General features: G+C 28.6%; 5 protein-coding genes and 1 long non-coding RNA gene across 7 annotated transcripts; 1 reads left to right on the top strand and 5 right to left on the bottom strand.

Annotated features, from left to right (window-relative positions):
* Positions 1-42: 42 nt before the first annotated feature.
* On the bottom strand, positions 43-5447 carry Smc6 (Structural maintenance of chromosomes 6). The gene is made up of 5 exons (XM_074242612.1): positions 5019-5447; positions 4295-4487; positions 1369-4103; positions 1129-1262; positions 43-670 (listed from the first exon to the last, which is right to left on the bottom strand). Exons 1-5 carry the CDS (start codon positions 5133-5135, stop codon positions 589-591), a joined length of 3261 nt encoding a protein of 1086 aa, XP_074098713.1. The 5' UTR covers positions 5136-5447; the 3' UTR covers positions 43-588.
* Positions 5448-6195: 748 nt separating this feature from the next.
* Pfdn2 (prefoldin 2) lies at positions 6196-7454 on the bottom strand. Its single transcript, XM_074242423.1, has 3 exons — positions 7224-7454; positions 6968-7091; positions 6196-6569 (listed from the first exon to the last, which is right to left on the bottom strand). The coding sequence occupies exons 1-3, from the start codon at positions 7370-7372 to the stop codon at positions 6393-6395; spliced, it is 450 nt and encodes a 149-aa protein (XP_074098524.1). The 5' UTR covers positions 7373-7454; the 3' UTR covers positions 6196-6392.
* A 913-nt stretch (positions 7455-8367) lies between these two features.
* Positions 8368-15648, bottom strand: LOC141526882 (putative ATP-dependent RNA helicase DHX35). 2 transcript variants are annotated; one of them, XM_074242018.1, is made up of 12 exons: positions 15381-15648; positions 14840-15054; positions 11714-11893; positions 10962-11102; positions 10687-10849; positions 10445-10606; positions 10232-10378; positions 10006-10147; positions 9364-9650; positions 8972-9277; positions 8734-8887; positions 8368-8573 (listed from the first exon to the last, which is right to left on the bottom strand). In XM_074242018.1, exons 1-12 carry the CDS (start codon positions 15409-15411, stop codon positions 8447-8449), a joined length of 2055 nt encoding a protein of 684 aa, XP_074098119.1. In that variant the 5' UTR covers positions 15412-15648; the 3' UTR covers positions 8368-8446. The 2 variants fall into 2 exon arrangements, with proteins under 2 accessions (XP_074098119.1, XP_074098120.1); XM_074242019.1 differs by lacking the exons at positions 14840-15054; positions 15381-15648 and adding an exon at positions 13785-13915.
* LOC141526885 (ceramide phosphoethanolamine synthase-like) lies at positions 12574-14566 on the bottom strand. The gene is made up of 2 exons (XM_074242021.1): positions 14554-14566; positions 12574-14384 (listed from the first exon to the last, which is right to left on the bottom strand). Exon 2 carries the CDS (start codon positions 14362-14364, stop codon positions 13270-13272), a length of 1095 nt encoding a protein of 364 aa, XP_074098122.1. The 5' UTR covers positions 14365-14384; positions 14554-14566; the 3' UTR covers positions 12574-13269.
* On the top strand, positions 14933-15841 carry LOC141526886 (uncharacterized). The gene is made up of 2 exons (XR_012479092.1): positions 14933-15071; positions 15623-15841. It is a non-coding gene; the product is annotated as an uncharacterized LOC141526886 (long non-coding RNA).
* LOC141526884 (uncharacterized) lies at positions 15671-18666 on the bottom strand. The gene is made up of 2 exons (XM_074242020.1): positions 18282-18666; positions 15671-17867 (listed from the first exon to the last, which is right to left on the bottom strand). The coding sequence occupies exon 2, from the start codon at positions 17853-17855 to the stop codon at positions 16290-16292; it is 1566 nt and encodes a 521-aa protein (XP_074098121.1). The 5' UTR covers positions 17856-17867; positions 18282-18666; the 3' UTR covers positions 15671-16289.
* Positions 18667-21868: the final 3202 nt, after the last annotated feature.

Here is a 21868-nt window from a genome sequence, read left to right as displayed (position 1 = left end):
AACGATAAAACTTTTTTAATTAAGAAACATTTGTGGTTTTTTATAGAACAATTATTAAATATAGTTATATGTAATCATTTTTTAAACTTTCAAACTATCGTATCAATGTTTTTATATCTTTTTTTTTTTTTTTTTAACACTGTCAATAAATTATCAGTGTTATAATAATAATAATTTATTCAAGCAACCAGATCTTAGTCGTATTATTATCCAAAATATATCATCTTATTATTTTAAAGATTTCTATAGTCTTTTCAGCATATAGAAAAATATTTATCATTCTGTTTTTAAACTTTGATAAATAATAAAAACATTATTAAATAAATAATAATTATTAATATGGTTAAATGTAAAATTAGACTATCAATATATTTTATAGATAACTATTAAATATCTTTGAGCGATTTTTAATAAGTCAAGGCATTTAAGGCATTCCATAGTGGTCAATGCATTAAATAGACAATTATTTTTTTTTTTTTTTAAGTAAAAACAAAACGACAAAAACGGAAATTTAACTTGTGAAATAAAATAAATAAAACATAAAAGGTTTGTGGAACGGACACACGAAATTAAGTTGTACTGCATTGACTAATCTTCATCTTCTTGATTCTGTTGTGTTGGTGGTTGCGTTTGTGGTTGTGATTGTGTACCACGGTTTGGTGGTGCAAGTCTGAAAAATAAATTAATTAAATCAATAAAAATGTATAATTGAATCAATAATAATAATAATAATAATAATAATAATAATAATAATAATAATAATAATAATAATAATAATATCGACCATTTTCTCATTAGAAAAATATTAATGAAAATTAATTTAGCAGATATTTTATTATTTTAAGAATTTTCTTAATAAATAAATTATAGCAAAGAAAATGAGAAAAAAAAATTGACATTTAGAAAATTAAATGCAATTTTTTATAAATAATTTTTCGGAGAAAATTTGTTTATTAAAAAAAATTAAAAAATGATCAAATGACTGCTAACTTTAATGTCATAAATTATTGTACTGTTAAATCTCTATAAAATTTTAAAGCTGGATATCATACAGACCATTACTATTTTTTTAATATTCTATTTTATATTTTTGAGCTAACTCTGTCTAGTTATTTAATAAAAATTTACCTCAAAATCTTAACAGTGGCACTGCCTTTGAAAATAGAAGCATCAAGAGGAGTGAGAAAGCCGAACTGTCGTTCTGGGTGAATGCTAGCGTGATGCAGCAACAAGTCATACACTGTTTTCCTGTTCACTTTGTCCTAAAAAAAAAAAAAAAAAAAAAATTTTTTACATTTTATTTTAAACAATAATTCAAATAAAAAAAAAAAAAATTTTTTTTTTTTATAGCATGAAAATAATTATTACCATAAAAACGTCAATTTCATCAAGGAAGTAAAATGGCAAAGTAGTACACTCCCAGAGTGCAAGAATAAACGCGGCTGTTGAGTACGATCTTTCACCACCAGACAACGTGTGTACGGCATTAGAAGCTTGTTTGTCCGTAGTAGACGGAATAACTTCAAGCTTAACTTTTTTATTTTTATAATCAACAATAAGAGAACCATCAAAGTTCCTAAGGCCGATTATGTTCAAGAAGTCCTCTTTAACTTTACGCGCCATAAATTTTTTCATTTTCTGAAACTCTTCTCTCCGTTGTTCAACTCTACGCTGATGCTGCTTGTTAACTTTCTGCAAGCCATTGTGCAACTCAATAATATCTGCACTTTTCTTTCGCTTAAGAACAAGCAAACTTTCAAGTTCTTCTTTAGAGCCAACATCATGTTCTACCGTTTCAATTTCTATTCCCAGAACCTGGATCAAACGCTGGAGCTGTGTTGGTGATCTATCTGTTTGAACTCGCTCGCCCATTCTTTGCGCAGCATTAACAGCATTTGATGTTCTCTGCCGCTGTTTGTTACACTCTTCAAGGGCAGTATCCAGCTCCTGGCGCGTACTTTCAATTCTTTTTTTAACGCCATTGAAACTACTGTTGATCTGAGCTCTTTCAGCCTGTAATTTTTGAATTTTTTCATTAACCTCCGCAACTTTATCACCTCGAGTGTAAGTATTTTTTTGACAAGCCTTCAACTCAACAGCGAGTTCCTTCAACTGATTCTCTATCTGAGCTTTTTCCTCCAACAATTTTGCATACTCATTTTCTTTACCTTTCAATAGTGTTTCTGATTTAAGTTTATCAGCCTTGAATACCGCGCAATTGTCATTCAAATCTTCCTGAAGCGCTTCTTCCAAATCAGCTATCTGTCGCCTAACTCGTTCCTTGAGAATGATCAGATCTTTTATTTTCACCTGCAATTCAGAACAAGACTTAATATTAACCATCAGCTGATCGTGCTTAACTTTGTAATCATTATAAGCGATTTTTCTTTCTTCTTCCGCGGCAACGTATTCCTCTTTCAACCTTTGTATGACTTCAGTAGTTGATACCTGAAGAAAGTTTGCCTTGCCAACTTTTCCACCATAAGTACGATACATAGGATCTGGAAAAAACATATCACCTTTTTTGGTAGTAGCACGCTTGCAATTACGCGGAACATTTCTCGCATGTGAGAGCAATTCCTTTGCCGCTTCGCTGGTTGGTATCAACAGCAAACATTCCGGCTCTTTCTGATCAATAATACAATTCGCAACAACAGTATTAGAAATCTCCATCATATCGAATAAATTCGAATAATTTTGATCACGAACGCATTTTCTACTTACGTCGTGAACACGATTATGAAATTTGCTGCAAAATATAGTAGGCCATGTTTCTTTGCCGTAAATTTCCTGAATAATGTTCCCCAGTAATTTTGCATCTTGGCCATTGTCAGTACAAAAAGCATTTAATGGCGCCAGAACATTCTCAACAGCCGGAATCCACGATGGGTCTTTTACTTTGATAAATTCACCAATCGGACCAATTGGTTTTTGCAAAAATCGTCCTCTATTGTGTTCTTCATCGACACGGCGCTTCAAGCGTTCCATATTCCTGCCGAAGACATTGTTAGTACCGCCGGATTTCTGGAAATTTTGCAATTGTGATGCTATACGCGAGCACTCGCTCGCCTTTTTATCAGCGTCCATCTTTGCCAAGTGATCTTCCTTCTCGTATTGCACTTTGGTAGTTTCTAAATGAGACAAATCTGTTTTGGTGGTATTCAACAGAGCTTCAATTTCAGCAAACTTTTCTCTCAACTGAGCAGCTTTCTGTCGTTGCTCATTTCGTTTCATCTCAGCTTGACTGCTACCGCCTTCTAAGCGTTCAATTTCGTTGGTGTAGGTGACAATTTCTTCTTTGTACTTTTGAATCTGCCTCCAGCACTGTTTAATCTCTCGATCTTTGTTCCCAACTTCCTCTTTCTTGCTTTGATAACCGGCCTTAGCTTTTACATAGGCTTCACGCGATGTCTGCGATTCTAATTCAATTTCATCGAGTTTAGCGTTTAAATTTTCCAACTCAGTATTTATATTCTGAATTTTGTTTCCACTATCCTGATGAACATCTTCAAATTGTCTTACTTTTTCTTGATATGTTTTAACCCGGTTCTCATGCATCTCTAAATTATCCTCCTCCATTATCGCTAAAGCCCATTTTAATTCGACCTGGATAGAATCGTATTCAGCGCGTGTATTTTCCAACAAAGCTAATCTACGCAAATTATTTTCCAGGGCTTCAATCTCTTTTCGTTCAACGTTTAATTGTTTTGACGTATCTCCGAGGATTCGACTCGTTTCCTGACACTCCAGGACGGCTGATTTATAATTATCATTGATGATTGATAATTGAGTTGACTGCATAAATAATTCGTATAAATCACTCTCTGTAGCGTTCATTAAAAAATTGGATGACTTGCTCTGATTCAAGACGGAAATTGGATTCTCTACTTGTATATTCATACAAGTTTTCATTTTTTCCAACTCAACCTTACTTTTTGATATAACTTTGCCTCGAGAATTAGCCATCGTGTATTTTGCTCCCTGGCCAAGAACACGAGTTATTTTTATTGAATCACCATATAACTCAGGTTTGAACGCCAATGATCCAACGTTGGATAATACGATTTCGATGCTTGCTCTGCCGCAATGATCTCTGATCAACTCTGAAATTATTTAAAAATAATTAGTTGACCTATATAATCAAGCGTTAATTAATTATCATGTCTGAATTATTTTTGCAATTTTTTTTCATGTCAAGAGCCGGTCCCTATGATTGCAGCTTTTTATTTTTCTTCTGAATTGATTGAAATCCAAACAGATATTGTAAAATTATTTTTTATCTAAAAAAACTTACTATTCAATGAATTAGCTCGCTGTGTGACATTAGCACGTGCACCAAATACAACGGCTATCGCGGATATGATTGCACTTTTACCGCTTCCATTTTTTCCAATGATAAAGTTGACGTTGGGATTAAAATCGACTCGCAGCGATTCATGGCACATTATGTTACGCAAATGCATGCTTAGAATTTTCCCAGCTGTTCTCTGTAAATTTGAGATTTTATACTTTAGTAAAAATATTCAATAAAAAAAATATCAATTAAAAAATTAGTGATGGTAAAATAAAAATTAAGTTTTGTCGAAAAATTATTTAAAAAAAAATAAAAGAAAAAATTTCACATGTCAGAAAATTTTAATATCATTAAAGTTAGCAGTCATTAAAGTTCACTTGATCATTATTTAATTTTATTTAACAAAAAAAATTTTAGAAAAAAATTATTTATAAAAAATTAGATTTTTAATTTTTTAAAATTTCTACATGTCAATTTTTTTTGCCATAATTTATTTCTTAAAAAAATTCTCAAGATTATTAAATATCTTCTAAATTAGTTTTCATAAATTTTAAAAATTATAGAAGCAATTTTTTAAAAATATTTTTTTGTTCTGATTTAATTATTAAAAAAAAAAAAAAAAAAAAAAAAAAAAATTCATCTACGTTCAATAAATAATTGATAAAACAGATTTTTTAAAATTCAATAAATAAATAAATAGAGATAAATAAAATAAATGACTTACAGTTTCCTGAACAGGTTCAAAATCTCCCTCTGAATCTTCGCGAGCTCTTTTTGGACCTTGAGCTTCATCTGAGTTGCAAATTTTACGCTTAGCGCGTGCGTGAGCTGAATTGCTCATTTTAGTAATCAAATTATAAATTACTGACAATAATTAAAATTTATTTAATCGAAAATGTATCACAACACCTTGAAAACGAGGTTAGAAATGATCACTATTGAGATGGTGGAAAAAGATGGTCTTGACCGTTGAAAATTGCGAGCACAAATGAATGGACACATTAGCGCGTTTCTCACAACTCAATTGTTTATAAAACAAAAACAATCATTTTTCATAGACAATGTTATTGATTTTATTCTAATGGGATTGTCAACTGCTTTTTGTTCCCGCCAGAAGCCATTTAGTTGATGTACACTGTATATACAATGCGTGTTATTTTGCGTATTTCGTTGCGACGTTCTGGTCAATGCAAGCTGCGTGCGTCTCGACTTGTTTGTGTACGACCGTTACGATTATGCGCAATGGTTTTAAATTTCACTCTACGCGCTTGGACAAAGAGAATAAAATATTATTCTATTGGTCAGCTGATTTTAGTCTCTGGAGAAATAACCAATGAAAATTCGATTCGTTTTTCTGGGCAATTTATTTTTGTCCAATAGAAACAGCTCTTTTTTTGACAACTATTTGGCGGCAAATTTGAATTTAGAAATAAAGTAGGCGCGAATAAAAAATTAAGACTGAAATCAACAGAGATCTTAAAATTTTTTAGATTTTTATAAAAATTAAGTTATTAATTATTATAAATAAAATTTAGTAAGCAAATTTGAAATTTATAATTAAAAAAAAATTAAACAAAGTTTAAATAAGTGCAAATAATTATTTCTATACCCAGTAATAGTTTATCACTCAATTTTTTATGTTAAAAATTTTCAATTTCATTTTATATAGTAAAATATTTAGCAAGAAATATTAAATAATAAATTATTTTAATTACATTTTAAAATAAGATATAAATAATCTGCAATAATACCAGATAAATTTAATGTATTAAAAATTTATTGTTTTCATTATACAGATAATTTATTTGCAATCTAAATGTTTCAAAGCAGTAATAAAAAATATTTAACTTGTCTACTGAAAAAAAAAAAAAAAAAAAAAAAAAAAAAAAAAAATGACTAAATGAACTAAAACATTAAATTAATTTTATTGCTTTTGTCTTTTTACAGTAAAATCAATATGATGTATATTAATATGAAAAGTTATGAACTGAGAATTGAAAAATTAATCAGACTTAGTTTGAAATTAATAACCTGGCAGATGTTTAAAAATACAAATGGATTAAATGATGAAAGAATTTAAAAAATTATATAAATTTAATTAAGTTTCAATAGGATTAACTACAAGGGCATTTCTTTTAGGCTCTTTAGATTCTTCTTCTGTTTGTTGTAGTTCATCTAATCCTCGTATCCTTATATTATTTTTCTCTTTGTAGTCGTTTATCTCTTTACCTTTTTTCTCCAACTGTTCATTCAGCGTCTCAATGACTTTAATCAACTGTAACACAACAAAACATTAATAATAACATGACTTTAAATTTAGCAATAATTTGATCATTTTTAATTCTTTTAACAAACAAATTTGTGCAGAAAAATTATTTTAAAAAAATTGCATTTTTAATTTTTTAAAATCTATACGCGTTAATTTTTTTTTCATAATTTATTTATTACAACGTTAAAAATAATAAATGAGTTATTTATTATTTAAGATTATTTTGAGTGACAATAGATAAATTTTTTAAACAAAAATTTTATTACTTTTTGTGTAAATCAAATGTCAAATTTCAATAAAAAAAAAAAAAAAAAAAAAAAAAATTTTTTTCAACGAAAACTGCTTTGATTTAAATAAAAAAAAAAGTCTAATTAAATTATAAAATAATTGATCAATAAAATTACCCTTTCTTTATTAGTAACAAGCCCAGGTAATACTTCTCCGACAACTTGCTCGCATAAAATTCCACCAACCATCCTATAACACTTTCTTTTGGGGTCAACATTCTTCAATGTATCAATGACAATCCTGAAAATTAAAACACTTCTTAATATAATTCTTAATCAGACAACAATTAAAACAAAATAAAAATTACGCATAATAATGAAATTTTTTAGAATAAATAAAATAAAATAAGAGGTTAGGTTACTGTTTTCATACTTGTGTTCATTTAATTCCATTTCCATTTCGGATAATTTAGTAGCCATCATTCTTTGATCATTGCGAAGGGTTTGAAATCCAGCAAGAATTTCTTCATTACTTTTTGAGCTTTTTGGCAATGATTTTCCGGGTTTTTTATCACTAGCCATATTTGGAAATTTAATTTTCAACGCGGACAATCAAATTTCTTTTTTTAACTTCCTAGCACTCACACGATCTTCTGTCTCACTCTTAGTCTCTTAGGCTTGAACGTGGTTTCTAAAACTAGTTTTGGACATTTACAAACTTTAAAAAAATTTTTTCGTTTAGTTGGTAATTGTAAAAAAAATTTTTATATTAATTAAATAATTGGAAATAAAATATTAATTGATAATTTTTTAGTATTATTAAATTAGCGGAAATTTGAAAATTTTTATCATTATTTTTGTTGAAAAAATTGTTACAATAAAATTAATTATACTGAAGTTAGCAGTCAGCTGTTAATTAAAAAAATTTTTTTAATAAATCAATTATAATAAAAAAATTCTTCTAAAAATTTTCACTTGTAATTTTTGTTAATTTTTACACGTGAAACTTTTTAATTTAATTTTTTTTTTTATAATAATTTAATTGCTGTAAATATTTATAAAAAATTTTTATATCTGTCAACTTCAGTGTCATTAAAATTAAAAGAAATAATTTCAGATGTAGTTAATTAATTTTTTAAAAATACTTTTTAACTTTCATCTAATTAAAAAATTTTTTTTTCAATTGTTAAAAGTTTTCTAATTTCGTGATATTAAAGTTAAAAGTAATTTTAAGATAAATTTGTTCTGAAAAATTATTTTTAAAAAATTGCACATATTGTTTTTCAAATTTTCTACATCTAAAATTCTTTAAAAATTTTTTTGTTACAAATTTTTCAATAAGAAAAAATTCTAAAAATTGTCAAATGTTTGTTAAATTTATTTCCATTTAAAAAGCTCTAAAAAATTATAAATGCAATTTTTTATAAACAATTTTTTTATTCTAGTTTATTTTTTAAGAAAAATTAAATAATTTTGAAGTATCCGTTGTTAATTTGTGTCATTTAATGAATATCAAACATTATTTCTGCAACGTAAACTAAAATAATTTACACCATTTACAGATACCACAAATAAAATCTCTGATATTCTTAAAATACTTAATAACTACAATTTTTATTACAAAATAAATTTTTACAATTTTATAAAATAAAGATTTTATACAGAATTCAAAGCAGTTCTTTCGTAAAAATGCGGAGCTAATTCTAATAGCCACTCAGATTTAATTACAGTCAATTCTCTCATATATAATTTTGTGGTTTGTAATATCTCACAAAATAGTACCCTAGAAAAAAAAAATTCTTTAATTATTAAGTTCTTAATTTTATAAAATTAATTTTGAGTTTAAATACTAATATTAAGTACTAAAAAAAATACTAAATATGCTAATTAAAATACTAATTAAATACTAAAAAAAAAAAAAAAAATAATAAAATAATTTATACCATTGGGGTTGTTGAACTGTGTATAAACAACTATTAGGATGTATGTATAAATCTCTGTCACCTCGAACTGTTTTATAAACACCCGTGTAATGTAAAAATGCGGCATTGGGAAATAAACCAGCGGTAAGACATCGAAGTATTAATTGTAAATCACCTATAAATAATCAGTAAATAATATTTTAATTTTAGTCATCTTTAAAGACGCGATAAAAAAATAAAATAATAAAATTTACATTACCATTACTCGATCTAAGTGCTATATTTAAATTCTTCATCATAATGCGCATTTTTGATCTTATTTCTGTGGCGCGTTTCAGTCCTTTGAAATTTAAAAAATATTTTTGACACCAGCTTGCTGATTTATTCTTCTCATAAGCGGTATAAATATTTAACAATGTGATAAGATCACCTTCTTCAACTTCAAATTTACGGTGAGCGATGCGTGCTCTTATAGATGCTTGACCACTAGACGGTCTTATTAGTATATTTTGTACTTGAAACATTGAAAGGATTGTTGATATTTCATCAGAGCACCCCATTTCTCCTGCAATAAAAAAATCAATTGGTTCTTTACTTTTTATACAACAAATAATATTTATTCGATTGATAGAAGGTGTAATAATTTTTTACCTGAAGCATACAAGCATTTAGCAAACACTGGCTCTAGCGGCATTTCTGCCATAGTCAACCCCAATGGTTTCGTTAAACTACCATCCTTATCAATAGCACCTAGAGCGTAAAGTAATTCCAATCCAGCAACTAAGCTTTTACTCGGCGGTACACTCGGAAAATTGAACCTTAAAACATTGTCAATTCCCAGTGCTTTGAGTTGCAGAATCGCTGGTGCTAAATCTGAGCGTTGCATTTGTGGAGGGTTTGATTCAATAAATTCATCGTATGCATTCTCTGTGTACAGTCTAAATAAAAAAAAAAAAATTGTACAATTATTATTATTATTATTGTAGCCCATAAATATATAATTAAATTAATTACTAATTAAATAATGACTTTTGTTAAATTTGCACTGTACTTTTTTTACTATTGACGCTTTTAAAAATATAAGCTCATCCGGATGTTATACTCATTAAGACCTTTGAGTACCCACATGCATTTTTGATATATTTTTTTATATATACATATATATATATAATATATATAAAATATATAAAAAATTGATGTGGGTACTCAAATGAAAGGTCTCGATGAGTGTAACATCGGGATGAGCTTATATCTTCAAAAATTTTTCGTATTCTCTTAATAATTAATAATTACCTATACGCTTTTCCAGATTGAACGCGACCGGCACGACCCGCCCGCTGATCAGCAGAGGCTTTGGATACTGGAGCGACTATCAGGCTGTTTGTATGGGTGTCAACATCAAACCACGGTATTTTAGCAAAACCACTATCTATTACTAAAATATACAAAGAGTATTTTTTAAATATAGAAAAAAAAATGTGGAGAATATTGAAAAAAATTTTTTAAGCATAATTCTTACTGTAGACAATGTTGGGAATCGTGATTGATGTTTCTGCAATATTAGTAGCGATTACAACTTTACGGGTATTATTCGGAGCTTTCCAAAATACTTTTAATTGGTCGTTATTGGGCAGAGATCCATACATTGGCAGTGGCATTAATTTTTCTGTTGATAAAAATTTTAATTAAGCCTAGATAAATAAAAAAAAATTTTTTTTAAGTAGTAACTTACGTTTTCCTTCTTTGATAAGTTCTGCGTGTTCTTTAAGAAGAGAAACAGCACGATCTACTTCATCCATACCAGTGAGAAAAGCTAAAATATCACCAGGTTCTTCATTTGAGTGAATTTTTAATGCAGTATCAACTACTGCTTTCACATAATCAGGTACTGGTTCTATTTAATTTAGAAAATAATTAATAAACAATTAATAAGCGAAAAAAAAATATTTTTATATTAATTTTGAAAAAAATTACCTTTAACGTAAAATATATCTACAGGATATAAACGGCCCTCAACACTTAAAATAGTTGATGTACTGTCTTTAGGATCTTTTGATGTGCTTATATTAAAATAATCTCGTAATTCTTCTGCATCGACAGTAGCAGAAGAAACAATTACTTTCAAGTCCTTGCGTTTCTAAAAAATAAAAATTAATTTTATTAAATTAAGTTAAAGCTCTAATTAAAATTCTTAATTTTAATATTTGTCCTTAAATTATTTATAAAATTTTGAAAACGAATTTACTTACGCGTATTATTTTTTTGAGTAAGCCCATAATTATATCTGTTAATAAAGTACGCTCGTGTACTTCGTCCAAAATTATAATGCAGTAATTGGTAAGTAAAGGGTCGCTCATCATTTCTCTCAGCAAAATTCCTTCTGTCATGTACTGAAATAAATAAATTAATTAATTTATTTATTTATTTGTTCTTTTGAACGTCAATTGGCATTATAATGAGTATAATCCAGATATCACTCAGTATAATATGGATTATACTAGCTACTATCTGAAATTTTTTTTTCATCACAGATATCATTGAGTATAATCTGGGATGATATCCAGTGTCGTCTTATTCTTTCCGTGTAGAAAAAATTAAATAATTAAAAAAAAAAAAAATTAACAGTGTTATTAATAATATTGCAAAATATGTTTCTTAAAATTAGAGCGGAAAGCCTGGAAGGAGCTCGCAAAAAAGTTTACAGTCATGCAGGGAGTTCTCCAGACTGGAGATTCTGTTGCTTGGTCCAGTTATCACGTAGTTTAATAAATTAATAGAATCAATTAGTTAAGTTAAGTAATAAAAATAGTTAAGTGCTAGTAATAAAGTAATTTTTTTATGAATGGATTTTTTTCAGGTGAAACAATTAAAAATACATTAAAGCTTCAATCACTTATAATTGACATATATGTCATAATTTTTAATGTTTCATCTATTGTAGGTCAGATTATCGTTTTGATGTGTTATAAAATAATAAAAGTTAAAAATAAATAATCATTACCTTAATTTTAGTAGTTTCATCAGTACAATCATCAAATCTTATTGAATAGCCGACTTCTGTACCAAGAATACAACCACGTTCATCCGCAACTCGATTGGCCAAAGAAGTAGCTGCAACTCTTCTTGGCTCTGTTATACAAATAACTTTTCCATCTGTACACCATCCTGCTTCTACTAAATACTGTTTAACAAAAGATTAAAAAATAAAAAATTACTTTTTTAATTAAAATTAACAGGAAGATTATAAGTAATATTTGACAGTGAAAATAAAATATTAATATACAAATTTATTTCATAAATAGATGCGCAAAGCTTACATAAGTTTGGCTTTAGTATAAAATTATAGTTTAAAAAATATTTTTAAATTCTCTTGAGAAAAAAAGCAATATATGAGATCTGTGAAGTTTTTAAAAATTACAATCAATCTTAAGTACTATGCTTAAATATTCATACATTCAAATTAATTGAATGTATCTTGTTATTTTGTAAAACTTTTAAAAGATTAAAATTCGCAATCTGTTTTTTTTTTATTTTATTTTTATTATTATTTTTATTTTTATTTTATTTTTAGACAAGGCAGAATTTTTTATTGTTTAAGTCATGTTTTAAAAATATTATTGTACATTTTTAATTTATATTTACACTTATACTAATTATTAAATATTCATGACAATGTTAAGAATATGAGTATAATTTGTCAATAAATTTAACACGTAAGCATTTTTATTTTTTTTCTTAAGTTAAATAAGTGTGATATCGATAGATTAATTTATCATCTTACTAATAAAATTTATAATTATGTAATTCAAAATTATCTTTACTTATCATGAATAATAATTTTAAGTAACACTTAAGCAGTAAACTTTAGGAGAAAAATTTTTTTATTAGTAAAAAAATAATAAGAATTTTTATTGAAGGAAGCAATATAACATTTTTGATAATTAAAAATTTCTAGATTAAAAAAAGTTTATAAAAAATGTTCTAAAAAAGTTGAAGAAATTTAAAAGAAAAAACTGAACTGTGTAAATTTTATTTTTATATAAAAATAAATCTCCGTAACAATTGAGCATTTTTGTCTTCAACTATAAATTAATAAAAAAATCAATGTATTCTTATAATTACTTCAACTTTAAAAATTTATGATTGATGTAAAACCGCAACAGCACACTAAATATTGGATAGTAATTTTTAATAAAAAATTTTTCAAAGAATATCGAATTTAAATATTTAAGCGATGTATATTTGTTATAAAATTTAACGAGTAGTGTTTAAAAAATTTTTTTATCAATCAAATGATACACAAAGTAAAAAAAAATAAAATATCGCGTTACTGATGCCATAAGGGCGTATAATAAAAATCCTATTTTTTTTTTCTAAGTCCAAAAAAATTTTTAGTTTGGAGCAAAATTTTTTTTTGCATTTCTTCACGTTTCATACAAAAATACGTTGATTCCCGAAAAAAATTTTTTTATACGCCCTTATGGTATCTGGAACGCGATCTATAAAACTAAAGTCATAGAATCTACTAATTATTACTGATGAGTAATTAAATTTTAATCATAATAAAGTATTATTGCTAATCGTTTCACTAGAAACAGCTAATGAAGACCCGATATCCCAAATATATTTATAGTTTTGCATATAATGAAAATCAGACAGATAAACAAAACAAAATATAACAATATAAGTCATCCAACAGGCGGAATGGAGGTACCCCCATAGTTTATCAATAAGTATAGAAACTAAAATATAATCGGTTAGAGCGTGAGGATTAATAAGTTTCCACGCAGTTGTTATAAACAAAAAAAAGCTGCTACGTATAACATCCGATTGTTTGTGATAAAAAACGTTTTCGGAAAGAGCTGCCGATACTTGGTAATCCCCTTCCAATAAATTTTGGTACAGATCAATGTAGCGATTCCACGCCAAGCTCGATGCAATTAATGTACCAGTAAATAATAATATCGTTGGTACAACACTGTTGAAGCGTATTTTCTTCTTATCAACAATACAAGAGCCAACAGGAGCGTTTTCAATAGAAGTAACAAATGGTTGTAATCTAACATATTCACCATGTCCTCGAGCGGCTAAGTTAGATTTGAGGTAGTAATATATTCCAATAATTAGGGCAACAGTCCCAAGTGAGTCACAAATAGCGTCGACATAATATCCAGAGCTTCCAACATCTGAATGTTCACCGCTAATATTTTTACGCTTTCTCGCAACCAGTCCATCAACGTCATCCAGCCATGAACGGACTTGAAATACTATCACGCCAATTCTACGTTGGGATAATGATTTATTAGATATTAATTTACCAGCCAAGCCGGCTATAAATACATGAAAAAAACTTATGTAATTCGGTGATAGCCATTCCATTTTACTTAGTAAAAATATTCTATCCGCAAAAGCTGCCAGCGGTCCAAGTACATAAAAATTAAGGTAGTCCAGCATCAAACCTTTTACTGTCACTGCACAAAATGGATTTAAATCACAAGGTACTGTTGACTCATACTTCGGTTCATCCTTTGTAGGCCGTATTGAGTAATGTTGCACACGATAATACAACCGTAGATCCATTGCAATACAAAAAAATATGTACGCCATAAAAAATGACAATAGCAGTCGTTTTTCCACCGTGTAAGTTATCATTTTAAACTTAAATATGTTTACTGTTCGGAAGGCAATGTGATGTGTGAGATTCTTGGGAACAGGTTTTATTTTATATATATATATATATATATATATATATATATATATATATATATATATATATATATATATATATATATATTTTTTATTAGCTTTATTCTCGATGTGTTTTGTTTTATCTTATCTCACATTCTTATCATCAATTGACATCACATACGTGTCGTGCACTCATCAATACTTAGTCATTAATTATAAATGAAAATGTACGTGTAACTGATTCAAAATATAGAGGTATGTTTCAAAAGATTGTTTCTATCAGTGTCTGCAATTAAATTTTAATGAATAATTTTCTAAAAATAATCAGTGTAAAGTTTAATCTTTTAAAGTTTTTACTTGTATTTTTTTTTTGTTGTTTTAAACATTTTTATAACTAGTAAAATAAACTTGTTTTTAAAAATGAATAATTTATAATTACCTGAGGTAATTGAGTGCTTTTTCCACAACCAGTTTCTCCAATCAGGACCAACGTTTGATAATTTTCTAATAAGTATATAATGTGAGATCGATTTTTAAATATTGGCAAGCGTTTACGTTGCAAATCTAATGCCAGTGAATGGTTTGCATTATAAATAAACTGAGTTGACGAATGTTCATCAATGTCGGGTTTGTCTTCGTGCCATGAACTATCACCTGTGTACACATTATCAGTAATTTTTTTTTTATGATTTATAATAGTATTTTTATGTTATAAGTATGTTATTGATGTATGCATTATATGTATATAAATGTATTAATAATATTTGTAATACACTAATTTTGTTAATTTAACATTCAATGTTATATATTTTGGAAGGCCGCAAGGAGCTACGACTTCATGGTCTTCAAACAATAAATAATAATAATAATAATAATAATAATAATAATGTTATAAGTAATAAAAATTATTTGTCACATTTAATTGTGTTATTAAAAACATACAAGTGGTATAAAATTTAAAATATGTATCTATGACTTACCAGGAACAATGAATTTTAATTTAGACGTCATTGAGAGTTAATAAAATATATATTATCTTATTTTAAAGCCTTTTAAAAACAAGAGGTTATAGTTCGTGGTTACATTTGTATTATACGATGCAATTTCATTAAAAGTACTTATTATTCGTTATTGATTTCTTGTTAAATAGTTAACTTTTTAAATTTAATATACTTTAATTTTTTAGTGATATTATTGATAGTAATGATTGGAATATTTTTAGGTGATGATGGTATTGTTGATGAAATGATGCTGTGCTCACGTTATCACGGTGTTTACAAGGCCGGTTTTTGACCTTGAATTTTCACCCGAAGGCACGAAAGGGAAAATAGTCATTTTTACCAATTTTCACGCATGCGCACGATTATATTACAATAATGCTATGACAATTATTGTAAAAAAAATTAAATTAAAAAGTTTTACATGTAAAAATTAATAAAAATTTTTAGATTGCAATTAATTTATTAAAAAAAATTTTTAAAGTAACAGCTGACTGCTAACTTCAGTATTATACAATGCTTTAAATATGACCAGACCTGTGTCGCCATGTTTGTGATATTTATTGCGCATGCGCAGTAGTCATATATTTTTGGCGCCACAAAAGTTGCTAGATTCAAATGTGTTTTTCAAGTTTTTTACAATTGAAAATTTTTTTTTATTTTTTTCATAATATACATACATAAAAAGAATTTATTTAAAAAAAAAAAAAAATTACGACAAACCAACATTTCTTTAATACAATAAATATAAATACAAAATATTTTACAAGTAAATTCCTAACAATATAATTATCAACCCAATATTAATTAAATTATAAATTATCAACCTAACTAAAACTTAAAAACTAAATAAAAGAATTCTTTAAAATTAAAAATAATTTTCGTAAAAAACTAACAATAAAAGTGACAATAAGAATTTACAAAATTCCTCAAATCATAAATATCTAAATATTTTGCTATTTCCAGAACACATATTAAGGGAATATTATGAAACAAAGTATTTGGAAAGAACGAAAGTTTTCTAACTTTCTTCAAAAGAGGTTCTCGCGATAGATGATCAATATGTACCTTGATCATGGTCACAATCTTTTCTTCATCATAGAGCGCTTTTCTATGATAATTATCAAGTGCATGAAGGAAATATTTGTCAACGGCCAATTCTTCTAACTCACTTTTTTTTTTTGACAAAATTTCAAAAACAGACATCGTCTTATTATTAAACTTCAGAGTTCTGTGCTTCAACTGCTCAACAGTTTGATGATACTCGTTGTTTTGCAAGTACTTCAAATTAACGTTGTTCAGCCTGGCGACTTCTTCAGAACCGACTTGATATCCCATAGCAATCCTCAGCTTTATGTCTTTGATGATGGTGTCAATCATGGTGTAGGAGGCGTACCACATTGAGTCGTCGTTTCTGACCAGGGGCAGGTAGTTCGATGGATATTCCTCATTGCTAGGCATCATGGCGTAAAAGATTGGTTGAAAAATTGGCAGAAATTTTTGCCTCGGCAGCAAAAAATCTAGCAGCTGGTAATCTCGAAGATAAGCAACCATATTGACCAGAAGAGTCGAAGGGTCTCCGCGGATCAAGGCGTTGATATTGGCGCCGAAGTTCACGAGCAGCTCGACTATTTCAAATCTGAAATAAGCTCCACGTGATTGTTCTCCTTTGGGTTGGTTTCGTCGATAGTGACGAATTTCTTGGATGAAAAGATGGTGCAGCGCGGTGAAGCCATCATTGTCAACGTAATTTATTTCCGCTCTACTCAATTTTGCGACTAGATACCTCGCGGTAACTAAATGCCGATGAAAGGCTGCATTCATCAATAGCGTTTGATTCTTAACATTTTTGACTCTCATATTCGCGCCGTGTTCTAACAATGATGGAATACATTTATATTTGTCGTAAAGAACAGCAAATGTTAACAATGATACATCATCACTGAAGTCGCCGCGCCAGTAACTTATGCTGCTCTCTCGGTAGAATTTATCAAAGACTAGCTTATTTATTCGAGTTTCTGAACTCACTGACCTTTGTAACAGCAGCTTTATGATATCACTGTTGTCATTGAGTAGAACGAAGTGTATCGGTTGAGTACCATCAGCAGCAATAGCTTGTGGATCAGCCCGGTAGGTCGTGATCAAGGATTCCATGAGCTCCTGGTGATCTTTCAGGCATGCAAAATGCAACGGGGTGTAGCCTTCGCGGCTTGGTTTCATTGACACTGCATGAGGATTTGCGCCGAATTTTAGAAGACTCTCTGCTATGGAGTAGGCGTCGATGTTGATCGCCAGGTGCAGGACTGGCTGTCCCTCCGAGGTACGGAAGTTTACATTTGCGCCGTATCGAACAAGTTGCTCTACTCTGGCTAAGTCGTTGGATACTATTGCGGTTTGCAATTCTTTGTTTATGTCAAAAGAATGATGCAAAGGATTCATTTTTAAGTTGTGGAACATTTTTACTGGGATCTGAAAATCATGATCAATTATTTTTGGATTTTTAGTGTTACAGTTTTTTTAATCAAAAATGTAGATCTAAGAAAAATTTTAGTTAAAATAAATTAATTGATTCAAAAACTTTCAAAATCATGAATAAATATAAATATTTTTATTCTTGATTAATTTTTAACTAATAAAATTTTTCAGGAATAAAAAAATTATTTTTTTGAATTAATACAAAGCTTGTTTGTTATTTTTAAAAATTTTATTTTTTTACTGTACTTATATTTCTAGTATTTGATGAACTTGAAGATGTTTTGGTCTAGTAAAGCACAGATGGGACACAAAGTATATATGTATTGTATATTTATATATATATATATTCCTTCTTACTATGAGGGACGCGATATTTGACTGAATATTTTCCATAAAAAAACAACTTACTTGTAACCAATGACTTCCAAATTTCTCTCTTAAAAACCAAATGATAAATTTATTCCAATTTTTATGTAAAACGAAATTGAATCAAGAAATAATTTTCATTTATATTAACAGTTTTTATTTCTAAGTACACACTAAAGTCAGACGTTACTCTCTGAAGTAACCAGCCTATGCACTGACCATTACCAACTAAGTTTCAGTAAACCCAAACCCAAATTCTACAATCTCTCTCGACGTCCAAACATCTAGCAACGCCGTCTCATTTCCGATGTTATTTTGAGCAAGGATGCGTCGGTGTAGACCCAAAAGGAGGGGAGAGAAAACTACCAGGTACAAATTGTCACAAGCAGCGAGTGTGAAAGCAAACTGTGAAATGGCAAATGTATTTTTCAAATAATTTTTTATTTCATACAACATTCATACTTTATAATACAAGTATATATCAAATTCTCCAACAAAATTTTTATTCTGTTATTTATTTATACTAAATGTATGTTAGGGCTATAATAATAGTAAAAAAGTTGAATCTCAGCTATTATTTATTGCATATTTTTCAATTATACATATATACATCGCTCATTAATTCGAATTTAAAAATATATCATCTGGATTATTTTTAGTAAGATTTTTATCAGAATTTTTGTATGACTTTAAAATCTCAGACACTAAATGGTTGATCGTTTAAATATAAGCTAAACATTATTTTTAATTCCAAAGATTGTAGAACTGTTGTTTTTTTTTTCCACTTTGTAATCCAGTATTCGTCGCAAACGCCCCCCAAGACGGCGCCGATAGATCTAATTGGCTAGAATTTTCCATCAGAGGATTAATTTTCTTATTGTTAAAATTAGAGTTTTTAGTTTTAAAAATTTCGGTCGTGACAGATTGATTCCGTTTAATTGTTTTTCTTGACTGCCCTTGTTTTATATTTTGATCTTCAGTCTGATAAGCACAAATAAAACTTTGTAAGTCCTTCAGGCTCAAATAATTGGCTATTTCTAGCGTACAGTCGAACGGAATATAAAAGAACATAGTTTCGTTGAAAAACGCGAGTTTTTTAAACTCATTTGCTAGAAGATCCTTGCGTAATGCTTGGCTCAAGCGCTCCTTCAGGATAGTAGCCATCATTTGTGTTTCGTAATTAAAAGTGTCCTCGAACTCCTTGAGAGCTATAAAAATCTCTTCGTCTCTTGCTAAATTTTGTAACTGATCAAGACTTTTCGATAAATAATGAAAAATATTTATTTTGCCAGAGGAAATACCAGAGTAATCTATATCGCAGTCAATTTTACTATGAGCCACTATGTTTGGAATTTGATCATGGTGTCGATAAATTAATTTAGCGTCATTAATTCTCTGAACTTCTTCAAGATTAACCGGCCATCCAAAGGCAAGTCTAAGCTTGATATCTCTAACAATAATTTCAAAAATGTCAGGAAAATATCTTTTAAAATTATTTCGTTTAGAAAGACCCAGATACTTTGATGGATAATTCACATCATTCGGAAGTAAAGCATAAAATAACGGCTTAGCTATCGACAAATATCGTTGTCTCGGCAATAAATACTTCAACATTTTGTACTCATGAAGATAAGCGACAATATTTATTAAAAGAGTCGCGGGATCTCCTCGAATCAATATACAAATATCAGCACCTTCTTTGACGAGGAGTTTTAGAATTTGATCCTTTGAATCATCAAATATTTCTTCGGGTTCGACTAACTCTCTGTTTTTCTTTGTTTCTCGTTTGAAGAGATAATGCAAAGCAGTAAAACCGTCATTATCAACACAATTTATCTCTTCAGATCTAAAAGTAGCTATTAAATTTTTAACCACGTCTTTAAACCGAAAATCCACGGCAGTCATCAATAATGTCTTACCGTTAGAATCTGTGATTCTTGAATTAGCACCTTTTCTGATCAATACTTCAATTAAATTAAACTTGTCGTAAAGAACAGCGAATGTCAACAATGTTATACTATCACCATAGTCGTTCCGCCACTCCGGTTGTTGGCGCGGATTCTTCGATTTATGATACTTTTCAAACATCGTTTTGGTTATTCGAGTTTCCGTGCTTACCGATGTGCCTAATAACAACTTTATTATTGAGGTACTACTTGTTTCGAAAGGAACCCTGTTTTCAAGTATGGCAAAATGGATAGGTTGAAAACCATCGGCAAAAACAGCTTCTGGATCAGCTTGGTAGCGGGTGATTAATAATTCCGCAATTGTAAAATTCGATTCGAGACATGCCCGATGCAACGGAGTAAAGCCTTTCTGGTAGTATTTTTTTGCCAATTCATTAGAATCTAATTCAGGTTGGAGAAATTCTCCTGCACTTGGCAGCTCAAAAGAATTTGTTTCTTCACTTTTAGAATCATTGCTTAAATTTGCGTCTTCTTTGATAAGTACTGCTGCACTATTTGAAGAACTAGACGAATCATCAATTTCTATTTTATTGTTTAAATCTACCTGTTTATGAGTTTGCAAATTCATTTTTGCAGTTTTTTCGTATTTTGTGGACTAAAAATTATGCAGTTATAATTGACTAATTGCAAGTTTTTTTTTTTTTTTTTTTTTTTTTATGAATCAGTTTGAATTACACTATAAATTAAATTAGATCAATATTCACTTTTAATTGGTACATTAAACTATCATAACTGAGAGCCTGTTTGAATAATACGTGTTAAGTTAACTATTTGCAATTTCATAAACTGCCCACAGACAATTTAATGTAAAGACGATTTAGGGAGTCTACCACCGTCTATTCGATCCCTTATTGACACATCAATGAATTATTTATCAAGCAATTATTATAAACTAAATAAAAGGTCTTTGAACGCTAGTCATATTCAAATGTCACTAACTTTCCGTAAATACAAAGCGTTATTCAGTACACGAGGCTTATTGCTAGCGATAATGACGACAACTAATGTTCATGAAAAGACCAAAATTCAATTCGTCCCTCTTTACAATATCTGAAGATTATCATTCCTTTGTACTAATAGGGATAATGTTTTTTTTTTTTTCTAAATTAAATTTACCGAGTTTTCTTCGTCGTTCTTTTATTGACAATGATGGACTTTCATTGATAATTGCTGGGTTTTTACCAATCATTACTGACAGTAGTTATTATTCTCACAAAATTCACTTCTCCTCTAAAGCGCATTAAAGAAATTAAATTTACAACTCATCTCTTTTGCTTTGTACTTAATGTAATTTTCTTACTTAAAATTTTTCGTTCAAAAATTCATGAAGGATAATGAATTCTATGCATAAAAATTTATCGCTCATAAATCAATCGTGTGTCTAAATTTATTGCCGGCAATTAGAGTTATTATTGGTGACTTTTTTCATAATTTATTGATTAAAAAGTCAAATTAATGTTGTTAAAAAATTTTTTAATCGATTATATTCGTTTTTTTATAATATAAATTGTCGTATAGTAAAAATATTCGTAAAGTATTACTTACCGTGCAGAAATCATTAAAAATAAAGCCAAAAAACAATCAGTTAATTTACGAAGGAAATAAATGCATAATTTTCAATGGCAAAAACGGACTATGAAATTACAGCTAAAAGTTTATTTT

Source organism: Cotesia typhae, unplaced genomic scaffold (assembly GCF_013202065.1).
Source record: "Cotesia typhae breed Kobodo isofemale line unplaced genomic scaffold, CoteBio_Ctyphae contig_4, whole genome shotgun sequence".
Classification (NCBI taxonomy): Eukaryota; Metazoa; Arthropoda; class Insecta; order Hymenoptera; family Braconidae; genus Cotesia; species Cotesia typhae.
The sequence above is the reverse complement of the archived record's forward strand: the minus strand, read 5'-3'. Positions and strand labels throughout refer to the sequence as shown.